This window comes from Macaca fascicularis, chromosome 5 (genome assembly GCF_037993035.2).
Source record: "Macaca fascicularis isolate 582-1 chromosome 5, T2T-MFA8v1.1".
Classification (NCBI taxonomy): Eukaryota; Metazoa; Chordata; class Mammalia; order Primates; family Cercopithecidae; genus Macaca; species Macaca fascicularis.
Genome location: NC_088379.1, coordinates 156,547,105 through 156,568,504, shown reverse-complemented (window position 1 = coordinate 156,568,504; position 21,400 = coordinate 156,547,105). Strand labels below are relative to the sequence as shown.

Sequence of the window (21,400 nt, the reverse complement as noted above, 5' to 3'; positions counted from 1 at the left end):
GCTCTACTGCTAAAACGTTAGTGTTTATCTCTTATCTATGTTATGTAAAAATACATCAAATACTACTACTAGCAATATTTATTGTGCACTTACTACATGCCAGGCAATCTTCTAAGAGCTTTACATGTCTTCACTTGCTTTCCTGAGAATAACCCTTTGAAGTAGGTACTATTTTACAGATAAGAAAAAAAAATTAGAAAACTTAAGTAATTTGCCCAAGAAAGTAGTAGAACCAAGACACAGAACCAAGATGCAGAACCTGAATCTTGGCTCTGCTACTTTCTTGGGAAAATTATTTACCCCTGTACAGTAATTACTCTGGCTAGCTAGCTAGCTATGTCACCACACATCCATTAGGGCATTTATCTGCTGTAAGGCAATTCCAGGGGCAGGAGAGTAGAAAGAACATGGAATCTGGAACCAGAGAACCTACTTAGCTGTATAACCATGAACAAGTCAATTCTTCTCTGAGTTTGTTTATTCATCTGTAAAATGGGAATACTACCTTCTTCAAAGCATTAAAAGTGATCACACAGAGAAAGAAGTTGGCAAGTTATGGAGAATCATAGGTTTAACTTGAATTTTGAATTCTGAGGCAAGGCTAGCCACAGAATCATTCTTGAAAAAACTTTCATAGTAAATTTAGAAAAGACATCAATTTTTAAATATGTTTTTAAAACAATTTTTAGGTATGAAAATACAAAATATCCATACTAACCTGCCTAATAGGAAAATACAATTAAATTACATAAATTGCTAATTTCCATGCATCTTTATATAAAGACAAAGAATCAGTAAGACAACCTTAATTTCTACAAATTACATTAATATCAAACATACTGACATTTTCTTAGTCAAGTAACCCAGCTTTTAAATACACTTTATCTAAGAAAATTATAGCTGGGTGGACAGAATGACATTGTTGGCATGGATATCAGAATACAAACTGGAAACGCTTGACTCAACACCAGGACTGGGGATTTCCTAGTGGTCACAGGACATGCAGAAAGTTCCTGAATTGAAACAGCCATATGACCATCAAAGATACACAAATGCCCCCTTGCTCCAGTTGCCTGCCAGAGAGCCAAGGTTGACAGAGATGGCCATTTCAATTTTGCTTGTATGAGGGGAACCATAGCTGGCAAATAGCACCGAGCATCATAACCCCTGTAAAGTGTTTATGGCAGCCTTCCTCATTAGGTCAATCAAATGCATGCGATTCCGCTGTTATATCACAAATTTCAAGTTTTATAGTCATATACAATAATACGTAAATCCTTATGACAGATTTCTATAAGTGGCTCATTTTAGAAATTAAAATAAGGGCTGATTCTGTCTCAGTAATAGCCATCTCCACACCTCTCACCCCTGTCTTGTTTCCGAAGACAAGCTAGCACACGTTTTCACATTTTGACTCTGAGGATCCCACTAGAAAGTCCACATAAAATAAAGATCTGGCAACACTACGTAATGTCTGGGCACGTCAATGAACACTGATTACAACGTGTCCATAACTCCTTACAAAGCAGAAAAGGATCCCAACTAGTCATTCATAAAAGAAATGGGACCCACTACATAATTCCCTGTCCACCCAAAGGGACACACATCCCAAGGCGAGATGAAATGGCATCCTTTGGTTTAAAGATCATCACTAGCGAGTTCCTACCTGAAGTGTCATGCATACACTTCGACCAGAGAATATAATCCCTCTCTTGGTTCCCCAGCGTCAGAGTGATCCCGCTGGAGCAGCAGACAGGAGTCAAGGCAAGCAGCTTGGCCGCAGAAACAGAGTAACAGTCTCTCTCCTTCACAGCCCACCTCTGACTCAGCATCATGTGATTGCAGGGGATCAGATACCTAGAATGACAAAAAGAACCAGCGTTTGGTCTCTGCAATGTCTTGAACCATTACTGGGACTAACTAAACCATAACAGGGACTCCTTGTGGCCAGGGGCAGACTCATCCTCTCCCAGCTCTCAACTGATCATCTCATCAGCCACCAGGGTTTACTCCCTAGCTTAATTTCTTCTGAAAGAACATCCTCTTTACAAAGTACTTAATGTTCTCTACAATTTAGTCTCCAAGAACTTCTGCATCTCTTAAATGATCCCTCTTCACTTCCATGCCTTTGTGCCCACTGTCACCTTTACCTGGCCTGAGATTTCCCCTTTTCTCTGCCTGACCAATGCCTTTCATTCTACAAAGTCCAGCTTCAGTGTCACCTTCTTTGAGAGGGAGCTAATCCCTCCCTCCACTATGGTCATGGGCCTCTATTAAGCACTATTACCTTGTATCACGATTACTTCAGTGTCTACCTCCTCAATATAATGTGCTACCACAGCAAGGAGTTGCTTCGATCATTTCTCTTATAATCCCAGAAACTCTGGCTCATCGCAGGCACTGAATGGCAACAGCAAACAACCACTCCATAGTGTAAACCTTTTCTTTACATTCTCACGGGTGACCAGGAGAAAATATAATGGAAAATGACTCATTGAGGATCACTGGGCCCCATTTCACACAAAACACTTTTGGTTGGTGATCAAAAGCATCTTAGTATCATTATGAACCTGGGGACAAGAAAACCTGAGCAACCATTTCTGACACACCTGGAGCACATCAGTGGGCTTCATGGCTAGAATAAAGTGTGTTTAAATGACTTCTTTTCTTAACAGGGCAAAAAAACATACTGCTTATTTAAACAAAATGGAGCAAATGGGATAAAGAACTTATAGCCAGAGCCCAGCATCACATACGTGTGCAGGAGCCAATTACAGATGAGCCCAAGCCCTTATGTGAACAATCACAACCCTTCAATCAGCCAGCATGTTTTTACTTCGGTATTCGGCATTTGAGAAAGAAGCAGTGCAGAGAAAAACAAGATAAGATTAAGCTTTTCATTAAAAAAAGATAAAAAGTACGACTTTCAGGACATGTCTTCAGGCCTGTAAACATTCAACCATCTCCCACACCTCCTGCTGATCCAAACGAGGAAAACCTAAGTTGATATTCACAACTAATCCACCGCAAGAACCAGAGTCAGAGAGGGAAGAAAGATTCCGTTCTCTTTGTGCTACTTGATACTGAAGGTTTTAATAATACTTTCCAGGTATGATATGGCAAACTTGCCACTTAACCTTCAGTTCTCAGAAAAGGCAAACCATCTAGGTAAGGCGGTCCTCATCCCCTCCTCCCACTGTCCCCATGGGCAGATATATATTGTAAACCTGCTATCAGTAAGAACCAGACACACCCTGCAGGTCTGATGTGGTGGCATCTGTTTTCATAAGTGCAGTTTCATGAAAGTAGAAGGTTACAAGAACAAAAAGGAAAGTACGGAACAGGAGGCAAGCCTGTTCTGATTCTTGGTTTAGTTTTGGGGAATTTAGCAATGAGGAAAAATGGATGTTGCAGGCAGAAAATAAAGGAGCTCTTTTCCACAAGGATATCTGTGAGTAGAGACGCTCTGGTAACCAGAAATAACACAGGAGAGAGAAGCATTCTCCCACCTCTGTGTGAACCTGCCAGCTGTGAACAAAGCACAGCTGGACCCCAGTGGGCACCCAGAGAAGGCAATGCTGCTCTAGCACCACAGGAAGGTGCCGGGGTGCACAGCAGGAACAGGGGCAGCGGGTTGGGGGGTGGGAAGGGAAGGTAGCAGCAACAAAAGGGATCGGAGCAGGAGAGGGGACCATGGCTGATGCTGCTGTGGCAACCATGGTGGGAGATTTGTTCATGCATATATGTAAGACTCCTCATTTGGGGGTGGGGTACAGTGCCTCATACCTGCAATCCCAGCATTTTGGGAAGCTAAGGTGGGAGGACTGCTTGAGGCCAAGAGTTCAAAACCAGCCTGAGCAACACAGCAAGATCCTGTTTCTATAAAACATAGAAGAGTTAGCCGAGTGTAGTGGTGTGCACCTGTAGTCCCAGCTAGTCGGGAGGCTGAGGTGGGAGGATCACTTGAGCCCAGGATGTAGAGGCTGCAGTGTGCAATGACTACACCACTGCAATCCAGCCTGGGGGACAGAGTGAGATCCTGTCTCTAAAAAACAAAAACAGAGAAACAAAAAAGATTTCTCACTTGGTGATCCCTAGAAGTGATGGGTGATACTTTTGTGTTAGGTTGGGGGTTTAGGGGCGGGTCCAAGGTTTTCTATGAGGTGGCTGGGGTCAGAGCTGGAAAAACCTGTCCTGTAGCCATTGATGTGAACTCTTCCCATAGGCTGGTGAGGCCTAGAGAAATTCCGATTGCACAGGATTTATTGTATCCTTATTTTGGTCATTAATTATTTAAGAAATAAACTGCTTCGATGCTTTTATATACTGCTGGAACAGCAATGACTGCTTATGGCTCAAACTAAGCATATTTTATGATTTAAGTTGATATTCATAGATTTTTATTCTTTGAAGTATTAAAAATGGAACACTGGATCAAAGCTAATAAAGCTATTTATCAAATATCACCAGTGGGTAGCTTGAAACTATATTAGAACAAAGACTTATTGGGGAATTGCAACTTTACAAATACATGCTTTCAGTAGAAACTAAAAATTTTCTTCTGAATAGATCAAATCAACAGAGATCCCCTATTGGTTGAAAGAAAGAGTCTACGAAACAGGAAATGGGGAGTGTATTCAAATGAATAGCCCAGGGTATTCTGAATGGTGGTTCTCAGAGGTCATTATATTAAGTTAAATAAGCCAGGCACACAAAGACAAATATCGCATGTTCTCACTCATACGTGGGAGCTACAAAAGTGAATCTCACAGAAGTAGGGAGCAGAATGGTGGTTACAGAGGCTGGGAAGGGAAGGCAGAAGAAGTTAGTTAAGGGGTACAAAAATACAGCTACACAGAGTGCTAGTATTTAATAGTACAGTAGAGAAGTTACAGTTGACAATAATTTATTGTATATTTCAAAATAGAAGAAAATAATTGTAATGTTCCCAACGCAACGCAAAGATAAATGCTTGACATGATAGATACCCTAATGATACCGATTTGATTATTACACAGTGCACACATGCATCAAAATATCATGTGTACCCCAAAAATATATGCAACTATTATACATCAATTTTCAAAAGAAAAGAAAAAAAGCAGTGGTTCTGTTGTATCTTTAAAATGAAGGATCATCCCAGAAGAAAGAATAGAAAAAAAAGACCGTGCCCCTCTGTCTGTCTTTTCATCACTCACAGGAAAAGATTAGAAATAGAATAAATGCCAGAATATCCCCAAATGTCAAATATCAAGATGAATTGGCTGCCAATAGCGGAAAAATCACTTATGAATTTAGTATAGGTATTTATCCTCAAACTATCTTTTCATTTATACTATATTTTATTTGAGAATTTAAATTCATGAAACTATAAAAATAATCAGAGACTAATAAATATCTGACTTCAGAGGTCCAGATTTTGCAAAGCCATGCCCCAACACAGAAGGAAAAAAAGAAAAAATATATCTAATATATACATAAAATATGTATCTCATATATATCATACATATTGTCCTCCCTGATTTTCACTATTTCCCCAACCCTCTATAATCCTGGGCCTATTTCTTATTTTCTTGGATATTGGTCATTAAATTAAACCATCATCACTTCTAAAATATTCAGTGACAATCAGCTGATAACAAAGCACACATATTGCCCTATGCTACACTGACCATAAACACAAGCAAAACAAGGCAGGGAAGTACAATGAGCTAAGTGAAGCACTTCTTCTGAGATGATAACTCCAACAGTGCACCCATAGACCAAAATCTACAAAGCAATGTTAGTGAATTCAAAAAGATCATTTGTGATTCAAAGAAGTTCTGGCCATATTTCTACTATTCATTTTCCCCTAGGCTGGCAGGCTTTATGGGTTTTTGGGTTTTTTTTTTTCCCTTTCCTCCAGACCCCTAACTCCTATGCAAAATGAAAATGTTCCTAAAGTATACATACAGCTTCTCTTCAGGCAAAACAACCTCTATCTGAACACAACAGGCAAGGCAGTTCATAAACCTGACAATGGACCAGTACTTCTGAAAAAAACTCTCTAACCAGAATATTCAGATATAGCATTCAATGTATTAAGCAATTAAATTTTGTCTCAACTGGGAGGTTCCAGGAGCATGGCAGATATTTGTTACCTCACTGCTTGTCAGCATTTCCTGCCTGCCTTTGGCCTATCATATGTCATATCCGTGGAGGTGGACAATTTCTCCTTGGTTTTCTGCTCACTAAAATATCCTGTCTTTGGGGATACCTTATTTCAACTCACTTTTCTGATATTTTGTCAAATGAAGAAACTAGTATCTGTTACAAATGGATCATCATTTTGAAATGTTGGTATTTATGAGTATTTGGGTTGTAACAAAAATTGACATATAGTTATTATTTATTTATCACATAACAAATACCTTCATTAAACGCAGTCACACAATCTTCATTGCTCTACTGCCTCTCAGATCTGCAAGTTTATCATGTATATTCAAATGACTGCAGTGGCAGCAGCAAACAAAAAGGACAGATTATAAATCCATTTTTTATGTCTCTTAAAATAATGTTCAAATGACTTGAAGAATAAATATTTTTTTATTGGCTTTGCTTTTTGCACAGATTCTAAATCGGGAAAAAATTATTTTCATTAGTTTAAAATGTCCTTTCTAGAAAATTCTCTCCCTTAAATGTGTGTTATACTTTACAGCAGGGGTGTCTAATTTTTTGATTTCCCTGGGCCACACTGGAAGAAGAAGAATTGTCTTGGGCCACATATAAAATACACTAGCACTAATGATAGCTAAAAGAAAAAAAGAATTGCAAAAAAAAATCTCATAATGTTTTAAGAATGTTTACAAATTTGTGTTGGGCCCCATACATGCGGCCCGCAGGCCAAAGGTTACAGAACCTTGCTTTACAGCATTTCAAAACATTTTCACAGACATACCACAGTTGATCCTCCCAATAACCTTATGAGGTAGCATATTCCAAAACCAAAACAGGCTGAGTCACATCAGCAGTGCAGAAGAAGGAGACCAGGAGCCAGTGGTTTCTTCCATGCCTATTATGTGCCCAATCGACTTCTGTGTATGTCCTCTCAGTTTCTCTCCTGGTGGAACCCCTCAAGCAACACCGCAGAATTAGAAACAGAGGAAGTATTCAATTAAGAGTAACTATATTATTATTATTGTCACTATCATCCTCATTAAAGAAACTTAGGCCCAGAGAGCCTAGGACCAGGCAGTCAAGCCCATGTCCTAACCTCAGGTCTGGCACTGGTTTTTTTTTCATTATTCCATTCAGAACTTGTGATAACATAACATTCAGGCACTTCCCTGGGATATTTGTCCTCACCCACCCTAGAAATGACTAGCCCTGACTTGAACATTTATGTATTTCAACCATGAGCTGATCTCTTCATCTTTATAAGGTACAAGTCTGGGTCTCCAGAGAAGCCATTACTGATGCCATCTCTGAGGATACTTTTTTAACACAACCACCACCACTATATGAGCAGTAAAAGGGTGATTAGTGCTCACCTTGTAAAGGTCACTGAATAGGCAGCAAGCAAGAGCTTCCATCATCTGGACTAAATCTGACCTGGTAACCCACAGCTGGGAAGCTCTGCGCCTCCAGACCAAGGCCAGGCTTCCAAGTACACTGAAAAAAGACAGCTGGTTTTCCTACCATCAAAGAAGCAGTATTTAAGAATTTAACATTTAAATACCATCAGGTTTTACCCACTTTGGAGTAAAAGCCTGGTTTTTTGGGCAGTAAAAACGGCTTTGCCAAGTTGTTCCGGATTTCATTCAGGCCTTGCATTCTGTCATATATCAGTAGAGGCTTGATGAGGAGCTAACATAATCCTTTTAGGGCAGATAACTAATGCTCTACCCAGACTATCCAGGGTGTTTCTTTAAGATTGGATTTGTTTTCTGCTAATCCTTAAGATTAGTTACTGATGACCTAATCTAAAACCCTAAAAAGTTCAAAAGCTCTTTTAAACTTAAAAATCTAATAGGTGATACTCTCCCGACAATTCTGTAAGGCCCTCCACAATAGGCCACCACCAGCTTTTTCAGAGTCGTTTTGTAATCATTCTCTTTTGCAAGATGTTATGCCTGCACGGCACCACTCCTCAAGCAAAGTGGTCTCAAAGTTAGCACCCACTCTTATTCCCCAGGACTGCTCCAATGAAGGGTCAGGAAGTCCACTAAGGAAGGAGGAGCAGGGAGTACATGCCAGAGGACCCGGGTAGTCCCACTTTTTCGTTTTTGCTTCCACACCACCAGAAGAGCATGTAAGAGCACAAACCCTCGCAACTCAGAGCTCCTCTCAGCCCTAGCCCTTCGCTCCTCTCTCAGCTTTGGGACCACATTCTCTCTGGGTCCGCTTCTTGCAGTGCTGGGGTAGGGTTTCACCAGAGTAGTCAACTCCAAGGTTCAGGATCTGGGTTTACCAAAAAGAAGGAAAGACGTGCACCATGGTCTAACCAGGGGTTTCTAGAGTTCTGTGCAGAGATTCAGAGCTAAATCATGAGCTAATAAGGAAGCATCATTGCTTTCCTTCACAAAAACAGATGCTTCTCACAGGTTCTGGAGAAGAAGAGGTATTGCTGGGCCAAGACAAGATTTGGTGTACCGGAGTTCCCTATTAAATTGCCAAATGACTGTCTTCTTAATAGCTGTGCACTTTGACTCCTAATACTCATCTTCAAATCCCAGCCACTTCATAAAACCTTTCCCACCTGTACTTCTGTCCAAAGGACAAACCTTTGCTACCTTGTATGTAAGTCCTCAGTTCACAGCAAATACTCATCAAATTTTTACTGAATTTAACTGAAATATACTCACAGATCAGAGAGTAAACACTGTGTGTGTACCATTATCAAAGCATAAATCAAAGAAATTATATATCAAAAGCATTTTATATTTGGAAAACTTCCTTTTAATAGCAAAAGTCCCCTATAAATGTACTTCAGGAGAAAGACGTTCAGCCACAGACCAGAATAGCTTTTATAATACTTCTGAACATTTTCAAGCATTCTATCTATAATTTCCAGGAGCATATTTACAATATAATGCATATGGCCCTCGACAAACTTTTAATAGTACAAATAAAATTAACCTTGGGAAACAATGCAAAACACAAATTAATGTTCTTGATAATTTTCTTCCTTAGATGCATGGCCCCTATTTAGCTTATATGACCAAAGTAATATAAAGTATATGAATAGAAAGTAATATAAAGTATAAAGTGAATTTTTCTTTAACGGAAACAAAAAAGGCAACTCACCTTAGAACTAGCTGTAACATCACATCTTCACAATGTAAACCAATGAGAGTTCTGAATAATGCCAGGGACACCACACAAAGCTGGGAAACAAGAGACACACATTCTAGTTCAGATGCTGGAACGATAACTCCACTCCCCACAGATGGTAAATAAATCAGAATTACAAAGTAAAATGGGCCTTTTTTTTTTTTTTTTTTTTTTTTAAGCAGTTTTGATAAAAAGCATGCTGCTGCCAGAGAGAATGTGTATTCAGGATATCAATTCTCCCATAGGATTTGATTAGAAAGCCAGTGTCTGGAATTATGCCACTGTGCAGAATTATCTTCCTACAAAAATGCCTGGGCTCGTATTTCCAACTTTTAAAAATCCAGACAGATAAACATTCTCCCTACAATTCTCCAATTCTCTCTCTCTCTCTCTCTCTCTCTCACACACACACACACACACACACACACACACACACACACACACACACAATCTCCTATTTAGGTAATTTGTTTTCCTGAGTTATTTTTCAAACATTAGTTATTTACAAGACAGGGCTCAGGGAAAATTGTATATAACCTAGCCAAGTCTCCCTTCAGAGTTCTTAGCCTCAAGCTCAGCTCCTCTCTTGGCTTTGGGGCAAACATTTTCCTTGGTTCCATTTCCCATTGTGCTGAGGGTGAGATAATGTTCTTTTCTAAAAAGTTCTTTAAAAAAACAAGAATTCTATCAATGCTGATTTCCAAAAAGAAAAGGTAAACTGCCAAATAGGGGAGATGCCCAAAGGTGTATTGTAAAATCTTTGCACCCTTTTGAGAGTAAGCTTTTATCAATCTACTGGCCCATTTAAGTAATTCTAAGCTCTCACTCTTTGTAGAGTAAATGCTAGTCTGTTTTCTAGGCAAGTTGGCCTTAAAATCTGGCCAATGAAATCCACAACAATGCTGTAAAGAAAGAGCTGTACTTAGCCTAACCCAAAACATCTCTTATCCTCAGGACAGGTCATATACGTGTAGTTAGCTAGAAGCAACATACCCTGTTACCATTCCCAGTCTTTGCACTTGTGGTTCCATTAAATGCAATGGCTTTTCCTGACTCCTCCAACAGGCTAACTCCTATCTATTCTCAAAGTCTTAGCTTAGGCCTCACCTCCCTTAAGAAATCTTTCTGTTCTGTCTCACAATATTACCATCCAACACCTCCTTTCCCCAACCCAGTTAGGTTTCCTTCTTATCCATTGCCACAGTAACCCCTGCAAATCACTGTTAATTTATCAGACTTCATAGTAACCCGGACTCCTCACTGTTAAGGGTGAGCCGCAGGGTGTTTGTCTTTTTATTATTGAGTTGTAGGAGTTGTTTATTCTGTGTACAAATACCTTATCAGATATATGATTTGCAAAAATTTCCTACCATTCTGTGAATTGTCTTTTCAAGTTCCTGTTGTTGTCCCTTGAAGGCAAAAGTTTTTAATTTTGATAATTTCCAATTTATCAATTTTTTCATTTGTTGTCATTCATGCTTTTGGTGTCATATCTAAGAAAACATGGCCAAGGCTACAAGGATTTACTCTTATGATTTCTTCTAAGAGTTTTATAGTTTTAGCTCTTACATTTAGGTCTCTGGTCCATTTTGAGTTAATTTCTGTATATGGCATGAGGTGTGGATTCAGCCTTATTATTTTGCACGTGGATATCCAATTGTCTTAGCACCATTTGTTAAAAAGACTATTCTTTCTCCCACTGAGTGGTCTTGAAATTTCCTTGAAAACTAATTGACCATGGATATATGAGCTTATTTCTGGATTTTCAATTCTGTCCCACTGATCTGTATGTCTATCCTGCACCACACTGCTTTGATTACTGTAGCTTTGTAGAAAGTTTTGAAACCAGGTACGCTGAGTTCTCCAACTCGTTTCTTCAAGTTTGTTTTGACTATTCTGGGTCCACTGCATTTCCATATGAATTTTAGAGTCAGCTTATCTATTTCAACAAATAGGCCAGATAGGAGTTTTATAGAAAAACACTGAAATGGTAGATCGATTTGTGGAGTATTCCTATATTAACAATATTAAGTCTTCTGGTCTATGAACATGGGATGTTTTCCTTTTATTTAGGTCTTCTTTAATTTAAACAAAGTTTTATACTTTTTGCAGCATAAGTTTTGCACTTCTTTTGTAAAATTTATTCATATTTTCTTTTGATGTTATTGTAAATTGATTTTTGTACATTAATCTTGTATCTGCAACCTTACTAGACTCATTCATTCTAACAATTTTAGTGCATTCCTTAGTTTTTACATACAAGAGCATGTCATCTACAAATACTGATTATTTTACTTTTAATATAAATGTGTTTATTTCATTATTTCATTTTCTTATTTAATTGCCCTGGCTAGAACTTCAAGTACCATCTTGAATAGAATTGAAGAGAGAAGATATCTTATTCCTTATCTTAGTGAAAAACCATTCTTCACTATTAAGTATAATGTTAGCTCTGACTTTTTCGTAGATGCCCATTATCAGATTGCTAGGAAGTTCCCCTCTATTTCTAGTTTGTTGAGTATGCTGTTGATAATCGTGTTTTCCTTTATCTTGATATGATGTATTACATTCATTGATTTTCAGACTTTAAACCAGCTTTACAATCCTAGTTTGATAAATCCCATTTGATCATAGTGTAGAATCCCTTCTATTTATTCTAGATTTCATTTGCTAGTGTTTTATGGAGAATATGGGGAGCCCATATTCATAGTTAGTGTATAGTTTTCCTGTGGTATCTTTGTTTAGTTTTGGAATCAGAATTAACACTGGCTTCACAGAATGAGTTGAGATGTATTTCCTCCTCTTCTAATTTTTTAAAGAGTCTGTGAAGAATTTGTATTAATTATTCATTTTTTAAATTGATAAAGAACACACAACATAAAAGTTAACATATTACTGATTTTTAAGCATACAAATTACTAGTGGTAACTATATTCACAGTGTTGTGCAACAGATCTCTCAAACATTACATTTTGCAAAACTGAAACTCAGTAACCACCAAACAACTCCCCATTTTCCCCACCACCCAGCTCCTGGAAACCATCATTTTACCCTCTGTTTCTTTAAGTTTGACTATTTTAGATCCCTCACATGAGTGGAATCCTACAGTTCGTCTTTTTCTGACTGGCTTACTTCACTTCACATAATACCCTCAAAGAGCATCCATGTTGTAGCATGTAACAAGATTTCCTTCTTTTTTTAAGGTTGATTAACATTCCATTCCATTGTACACATAACAACATACTCTTTTATCTATTCATCCATCAATGGACAATCTAGGTTGCTTCAACCTCTTGGCTAGTGTGAATGATGCTGCAATAAACATGGGTATACAAATATCTGTTCAAGATAGTGCTTTCAATTCTTTTAGATATATTCCCAGAAGTGGGATTGCTGGATAATGTACTAATCCTATGTGTTATTTCTTGAGAAACCTCCATGCTGTTTTCCATAATGGTTGCACCACTTTACATTCCCATAAACAAGGCACAAAGGTTCCAGTATTTCCACATTCTCAACAACACTTACTTTTTCAGTTTTTTGGATAGTAGCCACCCTAATGGATATGAGATAATATCTCATTGTGGTTTTGATTTGCACTTCTCTAATCTTTTCATATGTTTTGTGGTCCTTTGTATGTCTTCTTCACAGAAATATTCAAGTATTTTGTTTATTTTTAAGTTAGATTATTTGGATTTTTGGTTGGTGGTGAGTTACAGAACTTTTTATATATTCTGGATACTACCCCTTATCAGATATATGACTCATAAATATTTTCTTCCATTCTGTAGGTTGCCCTTTCATCTTGTTGATTAGTTCATTTGATATGCTTAAGTTGTTAAGTTTGATGTACTCCCATCTGTCTATTTTCCCCTACGCTTCTGGTGTCATATCCAATAAATTATTACAAAATCAATTGCTATGAAGTTTTCCTCCATGTTTTCTTCTAGGAGTTTTGTAGTTTCAGATCTTATGTTTAGGTCTTTTATCCATTTTCAGTTAATTTTTTATATGGTGTAAAGTAAGGGTTCAACTTCATTCTTTTGCATGTGGAAATCCAATTTTACCATTGCCATTTGTTGATGAAATCGTCCTTTCCTATTGTGTAGTCTTGGCATCCTTGTCAAAGATCATTTGACCATAATACAAGGGTTCATTTCTGTTTCATTCTGCTTCCTATTCTGTTTCATTGGTCTTTATACTAGTACCACACTGTTTTGTATTACTATAGCTTCGTAATATGTTTTAAAATAAGGAAATGTGAGCTCTCCAACTTTTGCCTTCTTTTTCAATATTATTTTAGCTATTCAGGGTCTCTTGAGATTTCATATAAATTTTAGGATTTTTTTCTATTTCTGCCCAAAAAATGTCACTGGGATTTTGTTACAAATTGCATGGAATCTGTAGATTGCTTTGAGTAACATGGCCATTTCAATGAAAATAAGTTTTTCAATCCATGAACATGGAATGTCTTTCCATTTATTTGTTCTTTTTTCATTTCTTTCAATAATGTTTTGTAGTTTTCAGTGCACAAGTCCTTCACCCTCTCAGTTAAGTTTATTCCTAAGTATTTTATCCTTTTTGATGCTATTATAAAGAGCTTTTTAAAATTTCCTTTTCGAATTGTTCATAGTTAATATATACAAATTATTTATGTGTGTTGACTTTGTATCCTGCAACTTTACTGAACTCACTTGTTAGTTCTAACAGTTTTTGAGTGACATCTTTAGGATTTTCTATATATATGATCATGCTGTCTACAAACAGACACAATTTAACTTCTTTCTATCCAGTTTAAATGCCTTTATTTCTTTCTCTTGCCTAATTGCCCTGGCTAGGACCTCTAACTGGGCATCCTTGCCTTGTTCCTGATTTCGGAGAAAAAGCTTTTAGTCTTTCACCATTGAGTAAGATGTTAGCTGTGGGCTTTTCATATAAGGGCTTTAATATGTTGAAGTTGTTTCTTTATATTTCTAGTTTGTTGAGTGCTTTTATCATGAAAGGGTGTTGAATCTGTCAAGTGCTTTTTCTTTTTCTTTTTTTTATTTTTTTATTATTTATTTATTTATTTATTTATTATTATTATTATACTTTAAGTTCTAGGGTACATGTGCATAACGTGCAGGTTTGTTACATATGTATACTTGTGCCATGTTGCTGTGCTGCGCCCATCAACTTGTCAGCACCCATCAACTCGTCATTTACATCAGGTATAACTCCCAATGCAATCCCTCCCCCTTCCCCCCTCCCCATGATAGGCCCCGGTGTGTGATGTTCCCCTTCCCGAGTCCAAGTGATCTCATTGTTCAGTTCCCACTTATGAGTGAGAACATGCGGTGTTTGGTTTTCTGTTCTTGTGATAGTTTGCTGAGAATGATGGTTTCCAGCTGCATCCATGTCCCTACAAAGGACACAAACTCATCCTTTTTTATGGCTGCATAGTATTCCATGGTGTATATGTGCCACCTTTTCTTAATCCAGTCTGTCACTGATGGACATTTGGGTTGATTCCAAGTCTTTGCTATTGTGAATAGTGCCGCAATAAACATACGTGTGCATGTGTCTTTATAGCAGCATGATTTATAATCCTTTGGGTATATACCCAGTAATGGGATGGCTGGGTCATATGGTACATCTAGTTCTAGATCCTTGAGGAATCACCATACTGTTTTCCATAATGGTTGAACTAGTTTACAATCCCACCAACAGTGTAAAAGTGTTCCTATTTCTCCACAGCCTCTCCAGCACCTGTTGTTTCCTGACTTTTTAATGATCGCCATTCTAACTGGTGTGAGATGGTATCTCATTGTGGTTTTGATTTGCATTTCTCTGATGGCCAGTGATGATGAGCATTTTTTCATGTGTCTGTTGGCTGTATGAATGTCTTCTTTTGAGAAATGTCTGTTCATATCCTTTGCCCACTTTTTGATGGGGTTGTTTGTTTTTTTCTTGTAAATTTGTTTGAGTTCTTTGTAGGTTCTGGATATTAGCCCTTTGTCAGATGAGTAGATTGCAAAAATTTTCTTCCATTCTGTAGGTTGCCTGTTCACTGTGATGGTAGTTTCTTTTGCTGTGCAGAAGCTCTTTAGTTTAATGAGATCCCATTTGTCAATTTTGGCTTTTGCTGCCATTGCTTTTGGTGTTTTAGACATGAAGTCTTTGCCCATGCCTATGTCCTGAATGGTACTACCTAGGTTTTCCTCTAGGGTTTTTATGGTATTAGGTCTAAGATTTAAGTCTCTAATCCATCTTGTCAAGTGCTTTTTCTATCAATTGAGATGACCCTGTGGGTTTTGTCCTTCATTCTATTAACATGGTATATTACACTGATTGACTTTCATACGGTGAAGCATCATTGTATTCTAGGAATAAATTACACTTGGTCATGTTGTACAATCCTTATCATGTGCTGTTTAATGCTTTTTGCTAGTATTTTGTTAAAGATTTTTGCATCAATAGTCATCAGGGACACTGGTCTCTAGTTTTCTTGAAATACCTTTGTCTAGCTTTGGTATCAGGACTATACTGGCCTCATAAAATTAGTCTGAAAATGTTCCTGGATCTTCAAGTTTTTAGGAATTCAAGGAGGACTGATGTTAATTCTTCTTTACATGTTTGGTAGACTACTCCAGTGAAGCCATCTGGTCCTGGGTTTTTCTTTAAGATTTTTAAATTATTATTACAACTTTGATCTCCTTACTAGAGGTAAGTCTGTTCAGACTTTTTTTTTATTTCTTCATGATTCGTTTTTGATAGGTTCTATGCTTCTAAGAATGTATCTAGGTCTTCTAGATCATCCAGTTTGTTGGTGTATAATTGTTTGTGGTATGTTCTTTTTAATTTCTGTGGCATAAGTTGTAATGTCCCCTCTCTCATTTCTGATTTTAGTTATTTGAGTCATCTCTCTTTTCTTAGTTAATACAGCTAAGGGTCAATCAATATTGTTGTTGTTGTTTCAAAAAACCAAGTCTTGGTTTCATTGGTTTTTCTATTCTTCATTTCACTGATTTTTGCTCTGATCTTTATCATTTCCTTCCTTCTGCTAACTTTGACTTGAGTTCGTTCTTCTTTGTCTAGTTCCTGGAGATGTATAGTTAGGTTGCTGCTTCAAGATTTTCTTTTTTTTAACCTAAGTGTTTACAGCTATAAAATTCCCTCTTAGTACTATTTCACTGCATCTCATAAGTTTGGGGATATTGTGCTTTCATTTTCACTTGTCTCCAGATATTTTCTAAATTCCCTTGTGATTTCTTCTTTGGCCCAAGAATGTGTTGTTTAATTTGTATGTATTCATAATTTTTTCCACTGTTTCTTCTACTATTTATTTCTAGTTTCATTCCATTGCAGTCAGAAAAAAATTATTTGTGTGCTTTCAATTTTTGTAAACGTGTTAAACTTTGTTTTGTGACCTCACAAGTGGTCTATTTTGGAGAATGTTCCATGTGCACTTGAGGAGAATGTATATCCTGCCATTGCTGGGTGGAGTATTTGGTATATGTCTGTTAGGTCCAACTGGTTTATAGTGTTGTTCAAATCCTGTTTCCTTCTTTATCTTCTGTCTGATATTTTTATCCACTATTTAAGTAGGGCATTGAAGTCTCCTGTTAATGTGCAGCTGTCTGTTTCTCCCTGTAATTCTGTCAATGTTTGCTTCATATATTTGAGAACTCTGATGTTATATATAATATTATATCTTACTAGTGAATTGACCCTTTTATCACTACATAATGTCATTCCTTATCTCTTGTGTCTTTTTTTGTCTCTTTACCTTAATATCTAATTTTTTAAATATAAGTACAACCATCTCTGCTTTCTTTTAGTTACCATTTGCATGGGATATATTTTTCCATCTTTTGACTTTCAGCTTATACATGTTCTTAGATCAAAAGTGAGTGTCTTTTAGACAGTATATGCTTGGATCATGTTTTTTAATCTATTTAGCCAGTTTATATCTTTTGATTGGAGTGTGTAATCCATCTACATTTGAAATAATTACTGAGGTGGAAGGACTTACTATTTCCATTTTGTTGTTTTCTGTGTGTCTTACAGCTATTTTATTCCTCTTTTCCCAAAAAACAGACAGAACATAAGCAGCAATGTGAAGCCAGCAATTCACTCTTCTCTTTCCCTCACAAGGTAAAAGTCAGCAGTCGGAAGTTTTCTCTGGATCTTGCCACACTGTGTTGGGGAGGGTGCATGGCTAGAGCAGGTAATAATGCCACCTATTTTCCTGCACACTTCAATATGTCTCTTCTTGGCTTTGTGCTACAACCTCTTAACTGGTGTTCTTACAAAGTTTCTGAAGTTCTCACAAAGGCAATTTGGTCCATACATTTTTGTTAAGTGGGTTTCTCTGTGAGGGAATAAGGGCCTGAGTCTTCCTATTCCACCATTTTGCTGACCTTACTTTTTAACTAGTGCCTAAATGTTTGAAAGAATTCACCAGTGAGGCCATCTGGGTCTGGGCTTTCCTTTATGAGTAGTTTGTTTAATTTCTATTTTAATCTTATTTTGATATAAATTTATTTAGATTTTCCATTTCACAAGTTTGTGTCTTTCTAGAATTTTTCTATTTCATCTAAGTCATCCTTTGGCATATAGTTGCTCATAGTATTCACTTATTGTTTTTATTTCTGTAAGGTTGATAATAATATCCTCCTCTTTCATTTCTCATTTTAGTAATTTGAGACTTCCCTCTTTTTTTATCAGCCTAGCCAACAGTTTGTCAATCTTGTCAAAGAACCAACTTTTTATTTCACCTATTTTCTCCATTGTTTAAATTTGCTATTTCATTAATTTCTCTCTAATCCTTATTGTTTTCTCTTTGCCTGCTTTGTTTGATCTTCTTTTTCCAGTGTATTATGATAGATGCTTAGGTTACTGCTTTGAGCTCTTTCTTCTTTTTTTAACATATGTGTTCACAACTATATATTTCCCTTTAAACAATGCTTTCACTGTATCTCATAAGTCTGGGTATATTTTGTCTTCATTCTCATTTATCTCAAAGTAAATTCTCATTTCCCTTGTGATTTCCTCTTTGACCCACTGATTAGAAGTGTGTTAATTTCCATATACTTGTGAATTTCCCAAATTTGTTTGTCAATATTTTTTTAATTTCCATCCATTATGATCAGAGAACACACTTTGCATGATTTCAATCCTCTTAAATTCACTGAGGTTTGTTATATGGCCTAGCATATGGTCTGTCTTAGAGAATATTCCATGTACATTGGAGGAGAATGTGTATTATGTTGCTCTTAAGTGTAGTGCTAATTGAATATTTTCTTAGTATAACATTTTAATTCCTTTAAATGATTTTTCCACTATATTTTTAAATTATTTTCTTAGTGGTTGCTCTAGTGCTTCCAGTATACATTTTAACTTACCAGAATTTACTTCGGATTTATATTAAATTAGCTCTAGTGAAATATAGAAATATTACTCCTATATAAGTCTATTCCCTCTTTCCCCCTTTGTGCAATTATTGTTATACATATTATCTCTATATATGTTACAAACTGAATGATATACACATTCTCATTCTTTTGCTCTTAAAACAAGAATTGCAATTAAATAGGGACAGCCTTTGGGGAGGAGTATTTTTCAAGTTAATCACAGCTTCAAAATGAAGAATGACCACCCAAATTCACAACTTTCCAAACTTCCATTTCAGGAAAACTCATGGACAGGAATATGATCTCTAATACCCAGACCTGATGCACTCTGGTTCCTTGGCTTTATCTGCGCTTAGGTCCACGTGTTCCCCTGCATCTTGCCCCCACAAAAGTACATTCTGCTAGTTCTACAGAAGAAAGTACTAAAACAGAGAAATCACAAAAGATGTCCTATGAAAGGCAGTAAGTGTCACCTCTTTGACAGAAGGATCCTTGAGAGCAAAACACATTATCCCATTCATCTCTAACCAAAGAGAAAGAAGGTAATGGCCACAGAACAACAACAACCAAAAACAAAAAACAAAAACAAAAAACAGAGAGTGAGAGAGCAAAAGAGAATATTCATAATTACATTCCCAAAACAAACTCTCCTGAAATCTGTTCTTAGTTGCAAGTTCCCTTCCTCTGGCGCTCTCCTTACCCGAAACGGGGTGTTGATTCGACTCGTGAGAGTGTCTAGGATGTGGACATTCTCGTGCTGGTGCAATAGGATAAAACGGAGGAAGATCTCAAGTAGTGCTGGCTCAGAGATGCTACGCAGGAAAAGGTCCAGATATGCAGTTGTGGTCATGACCTCCTCCACAGTCACCTAGAACCAACAACAGAGTGAGTGCAGGTGAGCATCCTCTTGATGCTGTGATACACGCCTCTCCCGTGGCCCCAGCCTCACCACAGTGACCCCATCAAGGCAAGAACACAACTGCCCACGAAAACACACTTCAGAGCTTTATTGAAACCCATAACCTATTCACATTCCACAATACCTCATGCTGTTTCCACCCTTTAATTCAATAAGGAAAAAGAAAGGCATAAAGAATCAATTCAAGTGTTCTGACAATTCTAATCATCAAATGCAGTTCAAATACCATAAAGATTTTAGAGTATAATCAGAAATGAAGAAAAAAGATAATGGAAAGTATTTACATGGATTGTAAAGGATTAATTAGAAAGCTCGGAGTAACTTGTTTCATTATTAGTCATTCAATAAACATTTATTGGGACCTATTATGTACAAGGAGCTGAAAACATAAGAACACTCTTTATGTCCAGGAAGATGAGCTATAACAAGCAAAATGATAAAATAAATTGCAAAGGAACAGTACAGACACAAAGTACTACAGATGTTCAGATGTGTTTCTGGAGAGACGCAAGTCAAATTTTTTATAACTGAATAATACACATAAAATGTTATTTATAAAGTACTATAAGAACTCACTGCTTATAAAGTAACTGTGACTTTTTTATAATACAAATTAATATTTGCTACCTGGTGTAATTTTCTCATGTAGTAAAATGTCAATTTTTCAGTGAATAAGACTCTGAAGAGCCAAGTTTTTCAAGAAGCTGAGGATTTGATGCTTCAAGTATCAAAATTCTAACCGTAAACATTTTTTATTATGAGTATTTTAAGAGCTAGCATATGCATCTTTGTCCTCCTAAGATGAGAATATATCATCTCTTGATGAATAGAGGTCATTCCCAGGGTCATGAACTGCCCCGCAGAAGCATAAAGAAACAGCCACACCTGAAACCATGAAAATCACCAGAGAAATAGTTCAAACTTTCAGATTCTAATACCACACACCCTAGAAATCTTAGCAATCCCTCCACCATGAGTCAAATGCACTCGATTCTAAACAAAACAGATGGCAATATAATTTGAGTGATTTTTATTTTCCCTTTTCCATTTTTTAAAATCTTCTTTCTTTCTCTTCCTTTAAAAGCATTAGTTGTCACATTATCTTACGGTTACTGGGCCATTCCTTTTATATTCCATTCCTCTTCCCCTTTTAATTTTCAGCTTTCAAAATCCACAGATTAGTTTAGAAACCAGATGTCCAGATCTGCTACATAAGTGTAGATGAGCCCTGAGTGGATGCATCTGTGCATAAAGGCTTGGAGCTATCTATTTTGGCTGCTTAAATTACTTTTAAAAAGTTCTGGTGCTCAGCTATCTTCTGGATAGATGAGCCCAGGTGGATAAAATATTACCAAGTCAGTGTGTCTGTTTTCTTTATCCTAAGCAAGGCATGCTTATCCAGTGCATTAGAATCTAATGAGAAGTCATTCCACAGTGGTCTGAGTACATATCGTAGCGCAAATTCCCTTCCCCCAGCTTAGTGCCAACAATGCAAGCTCTCAGACATTCAATACACCCCTATGTCATCTGATCAACTGTAAAGAGCTCTCTGTGGCCCAAATATAGCAATAGAAACAGGTAACCATCAACCATTTAACAAATAAATTGCACTGGGAAGAGTGCTTTTCATGGTCTGCCCCTGATTCTGAAACAAACTACTTCCGTCTTTGTGTTTCCTGATGTTTTCTAGTCCCATGTATGGAGCACTCCTAATGTTGTCCTGGGATGCACACTGTGTCTTTTCCTTTATTACCCCAATGCAATGTACAAAGCC

General features: G+C 37.1%; 1 protein-coding gene across 3 annotated transcripts in view; it reads right to left on the bottom strand.

Annotated features, from left to right (window-relative positions):
- The window catches only part of FHIP1A (FHF complex subunit HOOK interacting protein 1A), a 264,968-nt gene that overhangs the window by 16,304 nt on the left and 227,264 nt on the right, over positions 1-21,400 (bottom strand). For all 3 annotated transcript variants that reach the window (XM_065545584.2, XM_045392945.3, XM_045392946.3), the window contains 3 exons: positions 19,408-19,575; positions 9,286-9,365; positions 1,667-1,857 (listed from right to left, as the gene is read on the bottom strand). In XM_065545584.2, the coding sequence (XP_065401656.1) occupies positions 1,667-1,857; positions 9,286-9,365; positions 19,408-19,575 (439 nt within the window). The remainder of the gene's footprint in view (positions 1-1,666; positions 1,858-9,285; positions 9,366-19,407; positions 19,576-21,400) is intronic.